At 37.0% G+C, this 21,305-nt stretch overlaps 1 protein-coding gene across 3 annotated transcripts in view; it reads right to left on the minus strand.

Annotated features, from left to right (window-relative positions):
* The window catches only part of FGD6 (FYVE, RhoGEF and PH domain containing 6), a 112,503-nt gene that overhangs the window by 38,229 nt on the left and 52,969 nt on the right, over window positions 1-21,305 (minus strand). For all 3 annotated transcript variants that reach the window (XR_004901672.1, XM_028532628.2, XM_036019426.1), the window contains exons 4-8: window positions 19,274-19,341; window positions 19,157-19,187; window positions 7,809-7,960; window positions 5,758-5,914; window positions 2,950-3,037 (exon numbers count right to left, since the gene is read on the minus strand). Coding sequence is in view for 2 of the 3 variants with exons in the window: in XM_028532628.2 (XP_028388429.1) it covers window positions 2,950-3,037; window positions 5,758-5,914; window positions 7,809-7,960; window positions 19,157-19,187; window positions 19,274-19,341 (496 nt within the window). In the remaining variant the exon portion in view is untranslated. The remainder of the gene's footprint in view (window positions 1-2,949; window positions 3,038-5,757; window positions 5,915-7,808; window positions 7,961-19,156; window positions 19,188-19,273; window positions 19,342-21,305) is intronic.

Here is a 21,305-nt window from a genome sequence, read left to right on the forward strand (position 1 = left end):
AAGCCTCACGGGGTGCCTTAGGGTTTAGGCGATGCGTGCCTGTGGGGGAAGAAGTGGGCTGGAGAGAAAGGGACAGCATGCTCCTGGGAGGAAGTGTGTGCCCAGGGACCTTTGATTTGAGGGGTTTTAAAGGCTGGGAATCTAGGGGAGGTATTGGGGGAGGATCTCAGTAAAATATTCATCAGCTTTATGCTGATATGGCAAAATGAGATTTACTCCCTTAACTTCATCTGTCCTTGGGTGTGGATGGCAAATGGCACTAATTGAATTTCTGCTATCTCCCTGAGTAGGGAGATTCAAACTATTTACCCTCTGGTTGCTGAGGAGAAGTACAAACGTACAAACCATTTACTTAGAAGTATCCTTGGTTTAGGGAAGATAGGACTTACCAGATGGCTGCAAAGTGCTTGTTTAACTATGTCTCACTTTCCCTATTCCCCCTTTCTGCTTGTTCTGGCTTACTAGCCTGTTTCACTGCTATTTGTGTTGCTTCAGGCGGGACTGTTCACCTCTCTGAAACTATCTGTCTCACTGTTTTCCTTTAGGCTAAAGATACTTTTGTGAAAGGGATGTTTTAAATCTAGCTTAAAACCAACTACAATTATTTCTGAAAAGCTTCTAAGGTATCCAAAATTAACCCAGATATATTGGGGTATACTAAATTATAAGTAATTATTAGTAAAAGATTCACTCTTCAACCTCAAAGAGTTTTTCATTAAATTCAGAAATCAATATTCAAATCATACAAACATCACCCAATTCACAAGGCATCAGATAAATATTTATACCAAGTCACAGTTCACTGACACTAAGGATCAAGGAGAACTGGAGTGATCAGAAATGGCTTCGAGGGGGACAGAGGACTTCAGGTCAGGGTTCATGGAAGACAAAAATTTGAATAAATGGCAGAAAAGGCACAGGATATGAAATCTATGTTATTTCTTTACAAAGTCTCTGTTCTTTCTTTCACTTTAGTCCTGAGTTTTTAACCCTGAACAAGCCATTTACAACTTTACCCTTCAATCAACCCACAAATACTGAGGGTTTACTACATACAAATGCATTGCTTAAATAATAAAGACTTTTCCAATTTAAGAAAGAGAAAAACAGATTTAAGATTAAACAAGAGACAGCTCAAAATGAAAAATGACCCCAAGCTCACATTGTATTGGTTACGAAACAAATAATACGTTTTCTTCAAGAGAATTTTTAAACATACATTTGCTATTTCACCATTAATCAATTAAAATCAAACTCAGCATGAAACCTAAATTAAATCAATGTGTTAACTTTTTTCACTTAGATCAGTCATAGTGTGGGGGAAAATATTTTTACATGAAAATTTCGTAACCTTGCTCTGTCCCTCTTGCAAATCATAGCTTTTAAAACCACAGTTGTCTTTTGCCACTAAAAACAGTACTTCATTCCACAGCTGTAGAAATAGCCTAAGCCATTCAATAGCTCATTTATGATACAGCACTGAATTTATCTAGCAAAAACACAACACACACATGGGTACTTCCTTTTGTCCTGTGTATTCTAAATCTCATCCAAAAGCAAAGGAAAGAAAGTACAGATGGACAGGATATCCTCAAATTATTCCATTTGACTTATGCCATTCCAGTGAAAAATCTAGAGCCCAATTCACAGTTAGAAATTCAAATTAAGTCAAAAGACTTAGGGTAGCAAGCCCTGGGGCTGAAAGACACGCCTTCTTAGCCTTCCTTATCAACAGTTTGTCTTTCACTAGGCCAGCTGAGAAGACAGAAAGCCTTTGCCTGAAGTCTTGGAAAATCCTGGCTTTCCAAGATTCACCTACTTCACTCCAATACCGCTCTCAGTTTAAGAGAAAGAGAGATTAGGTTAAGTATAAAAGCATGTATGCCATCTCTTAAGAACACTAACAGGAACCATCTATCTGCATAACATTATCACAGATAACACCATAAAAAAGAAAAAAACAAAAAAACATAAAAATAATAAAAACAAATACAACAGATTAAATTTAGAGTTGTGGTGGCATTCTAGTATAGTTGTCTACTTTGACCAACTTCTTAAGGCACATTAGGTACATCTATTAAGTCACTGAACATCCAGTACATTTCAGCAAATACTCCAGAGGACCTGTGTGTTGGGTACTGAGACTATACTAGCTGGTTTGCGATATCAAACCACTTAATCTCTAAAAGCCTGTTATCTTATCTGTGTAAATAATATGCAGTGATATACATATTATTATGCATATTATGTAGTGGCTATGATGGAGGTTTAAAGAGTCAATGAATATAAAGTCTTTAGCACAATGTGTGCTCTCACTCAAATCACAGCTTTTAAAAAACATTTTTCTTCTTCTTTTTTTCCTTTCTACTATTAGGGTGTAAACCAGATAGACACAGCCTTGTAATCTTGAAGCTCACAGTCAAGTAGAAGATATAGACAACAATGACCAGACACAACGATGATGACCATGATGATGGTGGTGGTTGGTTATGAGGACACCACTGCCATTAAGTACTAAGAGCAGCAAGTGCTTATTTAGAACACACTATGACCAAAGCACTATTCTAAGCACACAGTTCATTAGTCAGTCCTTGTAACAACCCTCTGAAGTGCCTAAGGCTGTGAGAGTGGATACACATTTACGTGGGAATGAGCCTCTAAACCTCATTCTTGAGTGGCTGGGAAAGTGCCTTCTTAGGGTAATAACATTAATCAGGTAAAATGATGCAGGGTTGTGGGGCTGGGATTGTAAAAGAAAGGTTCTGAGCAAAATAATTGAGATGTATAAATGCCCAAAGCAGAGAATGCGCACACGGATGACCAGAGAACTAAAAGAAGTTAGGTTCAGGCAATGTACATGCAAGGTTCTAAGCAATCTATAAATCCATACAGTAGTTAAAGGGGTTACTGGAGTGACAGAAAGAGAGGCAAACTGCGAGAGATGCCCACCTGTTAGCAGCAGCCTGTACTGGGGGATCCTCTGAACTGGCTTGAGCAGGTAGTGCTTGAGGGCCAGATTAGCACAGCGGGGGCTCATCTGAAAGGAAAAGGCATCCAAAGTAAACACAAGCATTGTTCTAAGGAGCAGAGGACCCAGTTCAGGTGCCCAGGAAGTCAAATTTTAAATAGCCAGCAGCTCTGGAGGGGGGTTCATGGAGAAACTCTTGACAGCTGCTGCAATGCTGAGACTGAAACCATAGCCAATTCACCACACAGCTCACCCTCCCCCACAGGTAAATCTTTCAGATCACTGACTCATTGGGAAAACTTGTTCACAGCCCCATCGCAGAGGGTGGCGGCTGCAGTCTGCACCCTAGGCCAATTAGAGCCCATGCTACTCAGAGGCTAGCACTTAGGAGAGCCTTTGCCAATGCATTCATAAACATACACAGACCCCTCAACCAAGAAGAAAATGCAGGGCCCCCAACTAAGGTGGCCGAAATAAAGCCACCTTTATTTCGATTGGGAATTGGATTCAAATAATAGTCACAGACTATCAATATAATCCCAGTAACAATGTGTGGTAGTGGAGACATTATAGAAATTACAGATAACCTAAAAAGCAGCCTTGCTAAACATCCTTTCTCTAATAGACCTGCAGAATATAAAACCCTTTCTCAGATGATGAGCTATAAAAGAGCCCCCAAATCACAGTGGCTATAAAAACATTTGATACAGAACCATTCTGACTTGACCCCAAGGCCATTAGATTCTGCCTTTAAAGCTCATTTCCTCAGTATGTACAACAGACACGTCTGCTCATTCCTAAGCCCCGCCTCCATTCTCCAACACGGGTATTTACTGTGAGGTGGTGTCAAAATGGCCAACTGAAAATGTCCCTCATTCAAAGATATCCTGTGCTTCTTATATAGTTCAAGTGGGTGGGGAAGAATTTTTCCACATTTGTTCAGACTGTTTTCTCCGTTTCTAAATATGCACCTCCAGGGTCTGGTACACAAAATAATAATGAAATCATAATGATAGTGCATGTTAAGAAAGCATCTATCACGCAAGCATCATTAACCAGACAGCAGACAGCTAACTTTCGCCTGTCTTATGTTTTCTTTTGCTGCCAAGGCAACAGAACAACTCGTTTGACCTGATGAAAACCTGGGTCAATTGTCAATTCCATAAATATATACATCACACTTCCTTTCTTTTTTTTTTTTTTTTTAATATTTTATTTATTTATTTTTTAGAGAGGGAAGGGAGGGAGATAGAGAGAGAGAGACAGACAGACATCAATGTGCGGTTGCTGGGGGTTATGGCCTGCAACCCAAGAATGTACCCTGGCTGGGAATCGAACCTGGGACACTTTGGTTCCCAGCCCGCGCTCAATCCACTGAGCTACGCCAGCCAGGGCTACACTTCCTTTCTTAATAGCATCAGGAGAGAGGTATAGGAAAAGAGGATAAGGAACAATTTTAAAGTTTAATTATTTGTTGTTGTTTTTTTTCAAAAAGCATATACTATTAATTTAAAATAAATTTAATTCATTTCTACACAGCCCATTTTTTTAAAAAACTGCACTGTCTCACAATGCTGTTTGAAATCTGCAGAGTAAATTAGACGTGAGAAAGAAAAGGGAATGCTTGGTTTTCTTTTGAATTGCTTTCTGGCAAACTGTTTTTGGTAATTATTTTACAGACTAAAAATTAACACATGATCTGGTTATTCTCTTGCCTGATGTACAAATTAGAAATCAGCAATATCTAATTTTCTAGTTTTGTGTGACTGGAATTCACAAAATTTTTAGTTTCAAAACAGAGAAATAATCACTAAGATATATAGGAATTTTACCCAAAATTAGGGGAGGAGACTTAAGTAAAATTTTAGTTAAAAACTGATTTTTTAAAAAGATACTTTGTATCATTTTATCACCAATCAAATCAGGCTTGTACCCTCACAGCTTTGAGTCAAAGCGCAAAGCTTTGGCAATAAACGTATTATTCGTTTTTCTTAATGTTGACACTAAAACTGTGTTATTCATTTATCTGAAGGGAAACAAGTTATATTTCCCATCCATGGCTGTAGATTAATTGTTGGACGAATAAAGGGAAGGCCCTGGTCAAGCAGCTCAGTTGGTTAGATACACGAAGGTTGCAGGTTTGATCTTGGGCCAGGTCACATATAAGCAGCAACCAATGAATGCAAAATTAAGAGGAACAACAAATCCATGTTTCTCTCTCTCTTTCTCTCTCTTGCCCCACCCCCCCATAAAAAAAATAAATAAAACGAATTTAAAAAAGAAAGAGAAGAAAGGGAAAGGTTAAGTTAAAAATAAGGAACGTTCCCTGGAGTGGTCAACCTCATGGAGACAGAAAGCAGAGGAGGGTGCCAGGGGCTGTGGGGAGCAGACAACGAGGGGTCAGTTGTTGTCAAAAGCGTGTGGCTTCAGTTGTCCACAATGACAACAGTTCTGGAGGTTGGCTGCATAACAAAGTGAACGTACTTAACACGACTGCACGTACACTTAAAAATGGTTAAGATGGTTAACTCTTATTGTGTATTTTACCACAAATTAAAAAAAGGGACCCATTAAAATACTCCAAAGTACAATGATAGATTTCCAAAACTGAGTCTTGTAGACACTGTTTGAGTTCTCACTATTCAATCTGTTCAATTCCCTCTTTGATTTTGAAGGGATTACATTTTAATACCTTTTTTGTCTGCAAGGTTTATTTTCAATGACTGCAAATGATTAAAACTCTAAAAGCAAGCAAACGGAAGCTCAACACTAGATGGTAGGAGAAATACCTCAAATTCTCTAACAACAGCAGTGAACCCTGGGTTTTTCTTGCACTGCTCATCCAGCAAAGCTATATTCTTATCAAATTCTTTGATGTATGTGGAATACATTTTTAGATATGGCCCCTTCTTTACAAAGATATCAGCAAGCCTCTGTTGTTCTGTCCTAGAGAAGAGAGACACAAAAATACAAAAAGAGTCACTTATGTGCACAAAACATATCCAATGAGCAGAGTGCCATATTCAAAGCCATCGGCTTATCTTTTTTCTATTCTTGTGAGATACTTCCTCAAATGCCTGCTCTTCTCCATTTCCACTGCCACCATCACACCTTGCCTGGGCTCGGCCAGCAAGAAGGTCTCCTGCTTCTACCATTTCATTCTTCTGTCCAGCCACAAAGTCTAAAAACATACATTATAGGCCTCATTGGCACTTAGCAGAGAAACAAACTCCTTATCTGGCTTTATGGAGCCCCACAGGAGCCACTGCTCCTATTTTTCTGACCCTTCTCACAATTCTCTTCCTCCCTGTCATTACTCCCCAACCACACTGGCCTTCTTCATAGTCTTTTGACTTACGGAGTCCATAATCACTTTTAAAATCTTTTACCAATGGTCCCACATGCCTGATAATATATGGATCCCAGGCTGGTGGCTCCTTTTTGTTCAGATGTCAGTTTCAATGCTCTGCCTTCTTTAGGTGGCCTTCTTTGGCCACCCAATCTGCATTCACTAATACGTGTTTCTATTTTATGTATATGCAGATCAGAAACTGCTTCTAATTTTTTTTGTAGATTTGTCTGCTGCTTCCCCCCACCGAAATGTCTGCTCCATAAGAGCAAAACAAGCCTTGCATGTTTTGTGTGCTATGATATGCATAGCATAGCATTCTTAGAGTGCTGACTAGCACACACTAGGTATTCAAAATTTGTTGAACACAGAAATGAAAGATTTTGTTATTAAAAGCCAATTTTAAAATAAATGTTACTTCGGAAAGTCTACTAAAACCAAAGAATATGTCTTGATTAAAAGATTCCTCAAAGTATTTTATTAAGTAGAAAATATATTATCTAAGGATTAGAATACTTTTGTTAGTAATAAATATACCATTCACCATAATTACTGTTTTAGCTGTCCCTTAAGTTAGCCTGTCTCTTAGGTATGCTTAATATTTTAACATGGAACATCTATAGATCTAAATGCAAGCAAAACTTCAGTGCAAGCAAAAACTATATTTAAGCCTCCACTCAGTTGCATAAGTATGCGCATCTTAAGTCACCGCAGATTATTTTTAAGAAAATTTTTATAAGAATGATGAAGTATGTACAGGAGCTACTTAGAAATACATTTTGTTTAGGCATTCCTCAGTCCTTAAGTCTGTATTATTCTATACTTAAACTGCAGCTAGGTATTAATTGCTCATGTAGCATATTTTCTCAACAAGCAGAGGCACGATATTTCCAAAACAGGTAGTGATATTTTTCTGGATTATATACAAAGACAATTTAGAGGGAAATTATGATTATGAAAGCATGTGATACTGTTTTGTTACTCAAATCATTTTGGCTTCCTTATGGACTTCAGCAATAAATTCAGTCCCCTAGACCAAACTTTCCACATCTTTCTAAAGCTGTCGCCAAAGTTTCTACTTACTCGCTACACCCCATGGAAGCTGCTAGCTTTCTGGTATCCTGTACCTGTTCTGAAATCTGCGGCATCTACAATGATTTCAGATATGTAAATTTTCTAAACCAACCAATCAAATCATCAAATTATCTCAGGAAATGGCCTCTTTCCCAAAATGCAAAGGGAGCTTCATGACTTGAAGCTCCAGAAAAGATAGATAAAACACAAATTTTTTTTCCAATGTGAAAATATCAGTTAAACTCCCTCTATCTCAAAAATCTTTTTTTCTTTTGTTTTTCTTCATTGTTCAATCTCAAAAATCTTGATTACCAAAGGTTACCTATAAAAAGTTAAACTGGCTGATTATGGGCCCTTCTTCATTATGGCTTCATCTAAAATTGGAAACCTTGGGGAAGTTGATTAGTCCATGTTTACCAGTTCAACATTCTTTCCTCCAGTTCCTTCAAGAGATCCCGGTTCAACTCATACAGCTGAGGCAAGTAGTACAGGATCTGATTGAGGATCCGGTCCTCAATCACTGGTTTCCCAAGTTGTCTGGAAGCATGGGCTACAGCATCCCGGAAATCCTATCATAGTTCAGAGGAGGAAAAACAATATATTTACACATATAAGCTGATAAAACCTTCTTTCCCTAGTCACCGCATACCCTAAAACAACATAATTTACAAAACTGTGTCCCCTTGTAGACTTAAAAGTTGAAAAGCACCCACTTCTTTCTATTCCACTTACCTAGGCAGAAATTTTAAAAAAAAAACATCAAGTAGCTGGGGTAGATATTTGGTTTTAAATCAGACTGTGTGATATTGCTCTTAAATCTCTTAGTCTGATCTCCAAACTTAGCAATTATCCTAAGGGCATGTCTAAAAAGTGTGTTGCAACTCTAAGTAGCCTAAATTATTCCAATACTGCAATAGGAACACAATCTATTTATTTTAAAAGTCCCCAGGAAATCTTAACTAATTTTATTCTGGAAGAATCCCTTTGCCGACTTCCAGTAATCGTTTCCCAACAACCAAAGCATGCTAGGTGAGGCATGTGGAGGGTGGTGCAGATTTGATGACCTGAGAACACTGGATCTAAGCCTTCCCTCCTGACTTAGTTTCCTTGAGGTAGCCTCATTTTCCTCAGATTTTTCATCATTAAAAATAAAGCCAAAGAACAATGCATTTCATCGGTGTCAAAGTAATTTGAAGAAAGCAATTTTCTTGCAGAAAGTTTTCATCTTATTGGACATTTTTTATTCATTAATTAAATAAAAATGAAACTGTCCAGAATAGTATATAAGAGGGAAATCTAAGTGTGATTGGGGCAGAAAAATAACGTTTCTGAAGAAAACCAATGGCAATCTCCTAACAATGAATGTGACGATGTTTTTCTAGGTTGCTTTTGCTTCTGTTTTCAGGGAGGGAAGGACAATATGCCCAGCTTAAAAAATGCTTTCTCTTTAGATTCCTGTTCAGCTGTGAATGGCCATAGGACCCACCTAACTCTAGTTACTGAGATACAGATGAAAACTTCTGAGAAGACCCTCAGGAAAACTTTATAAGAGTAATTTTTTTACCTTCTAAATTTTCTCATATTTAGGATTACAGATAACTTGTTAAATTGAGGACTACTCCATGTAGGTGTAAACTGTGTATCAACTGGCAGAAAACCTTTAGAATTTGAAGTCTGGCTTTGTTGTCACCATTGTTTAGTTTCAGTATATATACAGTTTACATCCAAATTAAGGTTGCTTTTCTTCTTTGAAAGATTTTTGTGGGGAGGAGGCAATAGTAAGCCACTTTCTGATGTTGCTCATTAACGTATCGTATTTATTTTTTCTGTTTACATTTTGACCCTTTCACCCATTTCTCCTTTTATCTGTTAAATGGTTTGTTAAACTTTAATTACCATATTTTTCCATATATAATGTGCTCCCATGTATAATGTGACCCATGTTTTTGCCCCAAACTTTCAGGAAAAAAACTTTCATTTTAATTTTTTCATTCAATTACTTATTTATTTATATTTAGAAACAAAACCGATTATCGTATTCCAGGGTATTATTTGACATATGGATATAGTTATTGCTTTCTAGAATTACATTTTTAGTGCATAAGCATAAATAAAATAATTAAAAACATTTATATAGATACGGAATTAGTACTCCCCAAGCATAATGTGGATCCTTAGTTTCCCCTCAAAAATGTGGGCAAAACAGTGTGCATTATACATAGCAAAATATGGTAGATATTGCACCTACAGCTTTTTACAATATGTTTGGTACACAGAATCAACAGAACATTTTAATTATGGACCTTGAACTCTCCCTTCCCTCTATTCAACCTTCCCATTATTTCACCAACATTTACACATTTTACAAATAAAAAATTATTTCTTCACATATTCTTTTTAATCAAATTTTCCCTAGAAGACTATTTATACCCTTTTAAGACAGGTCAACAGGACCCCACCCTATCATTCCAAAGACTTAGAAAGGGTGGAGTAGGAGAGTGGTATTTGTCTAGATTTCACAATCCCTGGAGGGTAGACCTCAAGATATAAGTAAAACAATAGTGGAATCTGTTCCACAATCCCTGAGGATGCAAAAACAAAGATAGTTCCTTAAAAACAATAGGTTTAATTAAAACATTTAAAGCAAAAGTTGAGTAAAACAGACTCTCTACCAGGCTTTATCTTCCTTTACTTTATTTCCAACTGCTTTCCTTCAGAGATTCACTGAATATTTTAGACAAGTCAAATCCTCTTGCTCAACAAATGGGCAGAAAAAAACCCTTAACTTCTTCTACCTTAGTAGCTGGGACTAACTTTGTCCACCAGCCGCATTAGCCCAAAGGAACCATCTACTTCAACCAGTAACTAAAACAACTACTTTTACAATGAATTACTGTAATATAAAATAAGAATTTGTAAGTTATATAAGCTCCATTCCAGAAAACCACACAAAACATCTCCAGAAATGAAATGGGACTTGGCCAAATTCCACCTCCCAACAGCTTGCTTCTATCAGCACTCACACTTATAAGAGAAATAAGCTACTTAACACTTTTGAAAGTGATTAGATTTCTCCATCATGCAGAACAATATATTTATAGATCAGGAATAACTTCCTCTATTGTAAATGTATTCAAAGCATAACAGTTAAACATCTATAGTATTTTTGACCAGGTTAATGATTAATATACTTTAGACAGGAGCTCCTTGTTCAACAAAGCAATAAGCACTGGCCTTTTTTTTTTCTAAAATAAGTGATGAATATGTTTGTCCCTTGGCAGCAGGATGACTTTTATTTTCCAGTTGGAAGGTATTTCCTCAGTCATGACAGCAACGGTAGACATTAGCTGCTAGTAGATTAAGGGCCCCGTTTGACACAGCTTTTGCTAGACTCTGCATTCCACATGTCTGCCACCATTGCCAAAAAGGAAACTTGTTTATTTAAGACACATTCAACAGAGACCAGTCAAATCCACACTGTGCTGATCAGTGAGATCGCTGCCTCTAATTGGAGGCCCCTGTCGCACTACCAGGCAAAACTCCTTTTTCCAAAACTAATGGATGGCATAGGCAGCTGTGGATAAATAAATGGCCCATAATATCTACTAAAAATTTATGAATAGCATGTAAGAATAAAACAGAAATTTAATTAAAAGAGCAAAAGAAAGATATTTAATAAAAACCAGAGGGATTAAGAGAGTTAATATCCAGCTATCTTGGAAATTATCCCTCAGACTCAGAAAGTTACATATTCTGAGCGAGCACTACCAGGGCAATCACTGGTTTTCATGGCACCTTTTTGAAAATGGAAAAGGGCATGGTACCCTCTACTCCAGGCCAATCCACCACCAAAGGCCCTGCTTGCAACTCATGGCCTTCATAACTACACGTGGCAGCCCTGGCTCCAGTCTCATTCCCTCACCTCTTGGGCCACCATCCCCTGAAAGTAATATGCTATGTATGGTCCCAGTGCCAGATGTTCACACAGGAATGACACACAGAATTTTTAACTTCTCAGCTCTTCATGAACCTCAACCATTTCTAGAACTGGTGCCACTGAAAGGAGAAAACATTTTTAAAAAATAAAAAGGATGGTTACAACATATGCCTGGTTATTTTTCTAAATGTTAACATCAAGGATAATGTGGGAAAGTGTGATGACACTTAGGAGAGAGAAGTAAAGCTATTTTGGGAGAGAAGCATCTAAATTCACCAACACCTCCTTGACTAAATTAGCGAGGATGCAAGACCACAGGACTGGTACTTCAAGAATTAGATCCAGAATACGCTTTTTCACACTGAAAAAGCTGGGATTTTAAAATAAAAGGGATGAGGGGAGTTAGAGTGTGAAACTGTTAGGCAACAGAGTTTCCTGAACATCAACTACATAACTTCAGTCTATTCTAACATAAAACTCACCAAACCCTCCTATACTCTAGTTTCTGGGCACAATAACCAAATGCTTTATTCAATTTGGATTTTTTAAAAAAAATTTAAAGATTTTACCTATTTATTTTTAGAGAGAGGGGAAAGAAGGGGGAAAGAGAGGGAGAGAAACATCAATGCAGGAGGGAAACATCAGTGTGAGAGAGAAACATCAACCAGTTGTTCTCGTAAGTGCCCTCAGTGGGACACTGAACCTGCAATCCAGGCACGTGCCCTGACCATGAATCACACCAGTGACCTTTTGCTTTGTGGGACCATGCCCAACCAACTGAGCCACACCAGTCAGGGCATCGATTTGGAAGTTTTAGAACTAGGAATAGGATTCCAGATTATAAAGCATATCATATTTTTCTCAATAATTCCCAGAAAACCGACAAATAGGAACCAGATCAACTTTAAAAAACTCAGGTCCTCTGATATATGAACAAACTAGCTTTACCAGCTCTCATCACTTGAGTTAAGAGCTAAGCAAAAATCAACGCAAATAAAATCATCTTAGATGTATGAACATCTGAGGCAATGAAGCACAAAACAGATGGCCTTGTTCCCCAGGTCAGGCTTTATATCTCCAGTGTCAAAGAGAAGTAAGGGACTTAATTACCAGCTGTCCAGACTGGGCTTCCTGACCTTAGGGCATTACTTAACCACACTATGATACAAAGAATTACAAAGACCAAATGGACATTAAGGGCAGACAGGGAGCCCTGCAGGGCTCCCTGCCTTCGTGAAGGGCATTAAAAATCACTTCATATTAAGCAAAAGCAAAGCAGCTGCTAAGGTCAAAGAGCTTTGATAAATATGCAGAAATGAGTGTGAAACTATGAAGTAAAAGCAGAGGGGCAAAGTCCCCATATTAACAATTTGAGTTGTTAACATTGTTATTTTATAAACATAAAATAAAAATAAAAATATTTGCCCAATAAAAGTATCATTACCTTTGTATACCCTCAAACCTAGTGATATTGTGAATAATCAATGTAAAGTTGTAATAAACATGACTGAAACCAATCCTTTATCTCAAGTCTCCAACCCCTGCAATAACTTTAACGAGTAATCATAATATATCCTAAGTGACCAATATTTACTTTCATTTTCATCTTTAGAAGATGAAAAACTAGAATTTCTTTGGTTTCCTGGGCCAACTGAAAGAATTCTGAAATGAAAGACACACACGATACTCTATCCAGCATGGTAGGGATTTCAAAAAACAATTTTAATCAATCTCTGAACAACCCACTAAGGACAAGGGCTGAGAGAGACCTGAGTTCAAGTCTGGCTTTGCTATTTAGTAGCGGATTACTTTTGGCAATTTGCTTACTTTCTTCATTTAAAAAGAACATCTGTTTGTTAGGGTTGTTATGAGGGTTAAAATAGGTAATTTACATAGCATAGCATGTTGAAAAGCACATAGAAGTACTCAATAGAAGGCCATTTTTTTAATGAAAGATCTGTCAAATTTCAATGAACATCATTTAAGACCCACAAGTTCCTGAAAGCTGGGAAAGAGAGGTCAGAAACAGTGGCCTATAAAGTGAAGGAAATACCAAGCCAAGGCGGGGAAAACAAACATTTCAGCAACAAAAGTGCCCTTAACAATGAACTTCATTCAGTGAAGGACAGTCCTCACATGAAGGAAGCTGCTCAAAAGAGAAGGACTGAGAAAGCCATGTCAGGAGACACTTAAGGAGGGTTCTTTACAACTAAAGAATAGATGATAATTAAATGGTTCACAAGACTCAAAAATATGCTGTATTCAGTAGAACAGGATGATTTTAAGATGGGAAAAACTAGAGGCTTCTATGAAGAAGCTTTCTATTATTATTTTTATAATGCGTTTTGTTAAAAGATATATTCTATAGACGTCTAAGAAGCTTTGCCTCTAACTCTACAGACTTATGAGAGCCTCTTAAATTTTGAAGGTAACCATCCCCCAACCTGAAGAAATTAGTGTAACACAGATGCTTTGTTACTAGCACCACTTAACTATCACTTAACCAATTCATCTTTGTCCAAAAGACCTCAAAGCCTCTGATCATTCCCTTTAAAAATATTCTTTAAATAATGCTATTTGGACCTTTAAGAAATAAATTTATAGAGATGTTTATTAAATCGGCCTCCTACCAGAGAACAAATAACATAGGAAAAACAAAACCAAAAGTCATTCTATCATTTGTACTTAATTATATTAGATGTCTAAGGTGTTTTATCTTTAAAATGTACATTCATATAAAATTTAATAGCAACCTGTAGATTGGACATCTACCACAAAAAGAAAAAACAAATATAACTGGAGTTTTCCCAAACCAAAAATTATTGGTCAATTTTCTATCATTCTTTCAACATATTATTTTAGTGGAATAACAATAAACAGATAAAAATCCCTGCCTTCATGGAGCTTACTGCCTAGTGGAGAAAGCAACCCAGTAGTTTATATTTCATGAACAAAATCTACTTTCATTGATTTGATTAAAAGCTTACTTGTAAGTAGTACGGACTTAAACTTATATAAATAAGTTTAAATTGAAGGCCCTCTACTCAGCATGCAGCTAAAACTAATTAAGTACTTTCCATTTATTTTGCGGGAACTCATTTAATCATCACACCGACCTTATTTAATTATTATTCACATTTTCCAGAAGAGAAACCAAGGCTCAACTAATTTGTCTAAGAGCACATAGTGGCAGAGACAGAATTCTTAACCACAAATCAATTAGTCTCATTCATTCATTCATTCAACACACATTTACTGAGGGCCTTCAAGTGAAGAACAACGATAGGTGTGAAAAAGATACGATCCCTGCCCTCGCCTAGCATATATTGCAGTAAAGGAAACTAAGAATGGACGAGTAAACAAACAAATATGCACATTATATTAACTGCCAAGAAGGAAACAAACAAGGGGAGTTAAAGAGGAAAGGACAGTCAAAGAACAGCTCTCTGAGGAGCTCACATTAAACCCAGGATGGAAGGATAAAGAACTAGCTGTGATCAAAATGAAGGAAGAACATTCTGGGAAATGGCATTAGCAAGAGCCCTGAGTAGGAATAACCTCACCCACTAAACTAGAAACTGAAAGGAGGCAAGTATGGCCAGAACGTGGTCCATGAGTGAGAATGCAATGTCTTGGCTCATTGCCAGACACCAAATCACATCACACCTTATATGCTGGGCCATGATTCACTGTCCAAACCAGATCATCTTGCCAGTGAAAGGAAGTTCTATTAATAATATTATGCCAAGACAATAACCAGGACTGTCAAAAGCAGACAAGGATATATGGCCGTCCTGCTTACAGATCTTGGTAAGTAGCTTGAACTTGAATGCAATGGGAATCACTGAAAGGATTTTAGGGAGGGGAGTGACATGCTCTAATATATATATATTTTAAGAAAATGTTAAAATTTTATAAAGAAAAAAATCACATAAGGAACAGACTAGAAGAGAGGCAAGAATGGAAATATTGTAGGAAGCCCAATTAGGAGGCTGGAATGGTTGTCCGAGTTAGAGATGATACATTGGTGGCAAAAAAGAGGAAGGAGAACCAGCAGGTTTGCTATGGGTTGGCTGAGGAGTGAGTGAGATGGAGAAGGAAGAATGGGTTCTAGTTTGCTGACTTTTGCAGCTAGATGGGTGGCACTACCATTTTGAAAAGGGAAAGACTGACTTGTAGGAATCATCTCCCTCTTTGGACTCATTAGGGTATGGACTTAGAGACAAATGCACATCTGACCTTTTTAAAAAAAAAATCTAGTTCAAAGTCTAGGAGCTCATGGTATATACTGCAGAGTGTATATCACATAAAATATTAATTGCCGATTGAGCGTGGGCTGGGAACCAAAGTGTCCCAGGTTCGATTCCCAGCCAGGGTACATTCCTGGGTTGCAGGCCATAACCCCCAGCAACCGCACATTCCCTCTCTCTCTCTCTCTCTCTCTCTCTCTCTCTCTATCTATCTCCCTCCCTTCCCTCCCTAAAAATAAATAAATAAAATCTTTAAAAAAAAAAACATTAATTGCCAAAAAAAAAAAGTCTTGCCACTGCCTTTGCAGGCACAATGTTTTTCCACAAACTCAGGCAGATGAATCAAGCCCTCAACTGAGTATACTGGCTCCTATAATTTCAAGTATATTTTAAATTGTGTGCCCTCCACACAAGTGTATTTCCTTCCAATGTAATAACTTAAATGATGCAATTCATTAGCTTAGATTTTAAATTTTCTTCTATGAGCTATTTCGCCAAGTTATTTACCAAATTCTAAATAAAAAAGTGTAAGCTACAGTGATACATTAAAAATTTTTAATATTGGACAACCTACTGGATTATCTAAAGCATGTTACTTACATATCTTAAATCAGTCATATTCTATCATGTAGCAGAAGTTAATTCATGTAGATGAAATCATATATAGCAGCAGTACTAAGGGTTAAAGAGTCCCTGTGCTACCTTCATGGGGTACTTTTGGTAGAGAAGTAAATATGAGTTTTAATAGCATAGTGGGGGATATTGAAACAAAGCAAGATACTCTTGGCTTCACTCACATTATCCCTGTAACAGGCCCCTCCTAGTTATGGCTCACAGCTGGTTAATGCCCTATTGTTAAGACACCGATTAGAGTTGGGTTCTGCTGAGTTAATGTTTGCACATACCAGACAGAATATTAACATGAGGTCGGCAGATGATGTATTCTCACCACGTCTTAGGTGGTTTAGAAAATGTACAAGTTAAGATGGGTCTGTTCAACATCAGCTGGGAAGAACTCATGGCCATTTATCAGATCAGAGCTGAGATTACTTGGGAAATTGGTCTGATTTTTCATTTTTACAGGGCTTACGATTTGTTCCAAAAATACAGATGTAAGAACAGAATATATTTTTAAATAACCAAATAAACTGATAAAGCTTTTAATTTCTTCCCTGCCTACTAGAATCAGAACTTCCTTCATTAAAATGAAATTTTAGTACTTTTTAAGCACCAGAAAAAGTGAAAAGTCAACTGTGTGATAACAGAACAAGTGTTTCCCATCCATTTATGTTCTTAAAAAGGAAGATGGAGAAGGAGATGGTAAGGATGGAAAGGCAATTTGAGAATCTGCGATACACAAGGTACAATATGAGGGCCTTCCACATATCTTAGTCCACTGATTCCTCACAACCTGAGATGGGTATTTCTATCCTCATTTACAAATAGGAAAGCTAGGCCCAAAAGGTTAAAGTACTTTCTAAAATTCACATAGCTGGTGATAAACAGAATCTTCCAAGCCAAATGCTCCTCAAAGCATGGTTCTCAAATTGTTATGGGTCTGCAAAGATATTAGTCAGACAGTGAGAATAAAGAATCAACAACTTTTATATCAGTTTGACACGGCTGTAACATTTTTAATGTATCTTACAAAAGTTCTGGTCCACCCTGGATTGGACATTGTGAAACCATCCCTCACCACAACAGTGTGAGAAGCGCTACACTAGACTCTATGCGCTATGAGGGCGGGGACTCGACGTGGTACACAGCAGCACCTTCAACGCCTGTCCTGTTCCATGCCAGACTCGCTGGAACAGTGCACTGAACTTCAAACCCAGGCCTTTTCTTACTCCTCAGCACTTTCTGCCTCTATTAACAATAGAGGTTACCGATTAACTTGTAGTGCTTACTGTTTTCTTGGAGAGGTCTTACTTAAACATGTCTATCAGAGAACATTTCAAATGAGTACAATTTGTTCATCCTAGAGATATGCTCTGAGTTTTCCAGAAAACAGCAGTTTAACTTTTTCTTTTCCCCCTCTAATTGTTTATACGATGGAGATGTTCAGGGCATAACAGCAAACGTACATGGAATTTACTTTGAAAAGCCATTTATCAACCTTATTATTTATTAAAATGGCATTATGGTCAAAACTTTACAAATGTGTCTGGGTGACCAAATATTGTTATAATTTATTTTAATGAATTACAAAAGAGAACTCGTCAATACAGTCAAGAGTTCTATGAGAAACTATTCACAGGGAAATAATTTCATAAAACAAATTAGGTTTGTAAGAATTATTTTAGAAAAAGTTTCCATGCTGGGGGGAGGTGGGTATAAGGGGACTAAATGGTAACAGGAAAAAAAATACAATAAAGATTAAATTTTTTAAAAAAAGAAAGAAAATGTCTCCAAGGCTAGAGATTTTTCACACAGGAATTAGGCCTCCATGCTTCTGCTGTACCCAGTGTAGAGCACAAGGGAATCATTTGGCAAATGTGAATCACCCTTAAGTGAAACCCACATTTCATGTTCATGTGTACCTATTAAAAGGAAAACTGAAGATAATGATACGTTTTGAATATAATGATAATCCTAACCCTAACCAAAATAATGGTATGTGAGCATACCATTTCTCAGCAATTAAGTTTAAGATGATGTTAATAATTACATCATCTAAGTAAAATTTCACTTCAATTTCTTTTTCTCCTTGTTTCCTCAACCTTATCCCTTTCTTCTGTTAAGTTTTACTGTCTTGCCAAAACACAATAGGAATAAAGTAATACTAAAAGCACTTCAGCTGCCAATGGGTAATGAAACTTGTAAGAACTTGCAGGTACAAAGGAGTGCCTGGGAAAAATGAATATGTAGCCAGACATAATTGTTTCCCAACAGGTCTGTTCAAGTTGACGATTATAAAAACTTAAAATAGAACTACAAAAAGTCAGTTGTACAATTGTCTATTTCAAGTCTCTTTCTATGAGCTTATTCAAATACAAGAACAGAACTGAACACTGATCATACTCTTTATACATTGCTAATACAAAATTCTACTGATAGCAGACTTCTGCAAATGTCCAAAAAAAATATCACTTTAAAAACTCTTTATTATGTGGAAAGTTTGAAGACTTTGGAGATACGGATATAAAGGTTCTCTATTTTTCAGAAACCATCTAGGTATATGACACATATATGAAATATATATTTTAGAAAAGTTCTATATTCACATATCTGTGTGAATTTAAACATATAATCATGTATTAGAAAGTACATACATGTATATACATATTGAGTACATTTAGGTTATATTGAAATGTTGGTGGCTAGGAAAAGATATAAAAGAGGACAGTCTTAGACTTCAAAAAATATTATCGCCCTGGCTGTCATAGCTCAGTGGATTAAACACGGGCTGCAAACCAGTGTGGCAGGTTCGATTCCCTGTCAGGGTACATGCCTGGGTTGCAGGCCATGACCCCCAGCAACCACACATTGATGTTTCTCTCTCTCTCTCTCTTTCCCCCTCCCGTCCCTCTCTAAAAATAAATAAATAAAATATTTTTAAAATATTATCAGATACTTACAATATGCAAAAGTTTTAACACATCCACAAACCTGTAAAAAAACAGCAATGAAAGAAATGTTTTAAATGAGTCAATGGGAAAACAAACAGTCTTCTGAATTATAAACTAGATACCTACACTTTCTCTGAGCTCATGATCTCCGTGGCAATATAATGGGCTTTACTTTTTATTCCAGTGTCTTCATCCTGTGGATAAGAGTGCATTAAGAAAACATGAATTCATAAAAGGATAATGAAGATCAGCTTTGAGCTAGTTCGATGTAAATTCAGCTTCTGATTAGACACTCACAAGCTTTCGATTAGAACACATTTCATATAACATTTCCAATGACAAACGTGGAGAATGAGATGTGATTACTAAACCATGATACAGGAGAAGCTGAGGGGAAACTGGTAATCCTCTACCATCCTCAGCACTGGATTGAAGGACTTCCCCAAGGAGCCCCAGAGCCTTGGTGGAACATAGCCATCAGTGGTTAAAGCAGAAAGTCACATTCTGCAACCCCTACAGACACCACATGAACATTCTTCTCAGGGTACACACAAGTAACGTGAGATTAGTGAACATCCAATAGGAATTTATAAGAGCACTTTACCCGAAGTAAAGCCACGAAGTCAGACACCTTAAGTGCAGTCTGAAAACAGCTTTTTCATAGTCTCTACCGAATGAATGCCAATATTTCAGTCACAGGCTCTTTTCAATTTAATATCCCTTTTGGAAGTATGCTCTTTCAAGTCAATTCTATTCTAAAGAACTGAAATAAACTTCTTTAAATATGTATTGCTTTGTGTGTAAATTACATACTCAAGCAGTAAGAAGTAAATGTTCACTTCAGGAGAAAAGAGGTGATTAAGATGGAGATCTCAATATTTAAGGATTTAGAGACTTATTTTCATTTAAAAACTGATAGGTCTGGTTTTGACTTTTGATGATTAGAGAAAAGGAATTTCTCAGTATTTCTATTCTGGCAAAAGGTCTACACACTGAAGTTCCACAGTGAAGGAAGGGCAAGAGAGAGTAAAGAAGAAATAAGCAATTATAACATTTTCTATATTACACCAAAGGTGTAATCTATGGCTCGGGTCATTTAAAGGAAAATGTGCTGATGCTTCTGTTGAAGAATGTCAGATCTGGTCTTAGAAGTAGAGACCTCTCTATATTCGTGTCAGCACTGGCGGTACCAGGACCCGGTTATCCTGCGCTGCCCAAGGTGTGGCTCAGCAAGGTAACATCACAATAAGGATAAAAAGTGACCAGGACAGTCAAGTAGTCAGTCACTAACAAAATGACATAAAGAAAAGATAGTAGTGTCTTCTCATTATTTAAAAAAAAAATGGTAGTGAAAATGGTCTTCTTTTCTACATTGAAATTATAAACCATCCTAGCTCATCTGTTTACCTGAGTATCACTGTGATGCATTAAAAGACTACCTTAGTTCCTCACCTGGAAAAAGTTGTTTCTACCTGCTTCCAGAATTTTAGTATTAAAACCAAGGTATAAAAGTGGGTGCAGTTTAGCAATGAATGAAGGTCCTCTGAAAATTACTGTTCAGTGGTTTTTCCTTTTAAGCACATCTGCTGGTGTTCTGTACATACATTAAAACCCTTTTAACTAACTTCCTTAAAACACTGGTGACATTCAGGTGAATAAACACAAAGAGGATTCTTCAAGGTTTCATAGCATGTTAAAATTTAGATTCTTTGATTACAATCATTTATATTGTCATAAGAAGTTAACCACTTATAGTAAATATAAAGGAGACCTTTATTTTTATTTATTTAGTTAAGTTTATTGGTTAAGAAAGAGGAAAGGGGGAGAGACAGACAGACAGACATTGAATTGTTGTTCCACTGATTTATGCATTCCTTGGTTGCTTCTTGTATATGCCCTGACCAGAGATTAAACACACAACCCTGATGAATGGGGACAACACTCTAACCAACTAAGCTACCTGGACAGGGCAAGCCCTTGATTTTTAGATTCAGTTTTTACTACATTGAGAGCGAGTGGATCGTAAGTGAGAGTTGAAGTCATAGAAGTGAATGAGGTCAAACATAAGGAATATATAAAGTGAGAACTGGACCACAATCAGAATCCCAAAGAAGGCCCACTTAAAACAGGGATTTGCCAAGAGTCAAAGCTGATTATT

This window comes from Phyllostomus discolor, chromosome 2 (genome assembly GCF_004126475.2).
Source record: "Phyllostomus discolor isolate MPI-MPIP mPhyDis1 chromosome 2, mPhyDis1.pri.v3, whole genome shotgun sequence".
NCBI lineage: Eukaryota > Metazoa > Chordata > Mammalia > Chiroptera > Phyllostomidae > Phyllostomus > Phyllostomus discolor.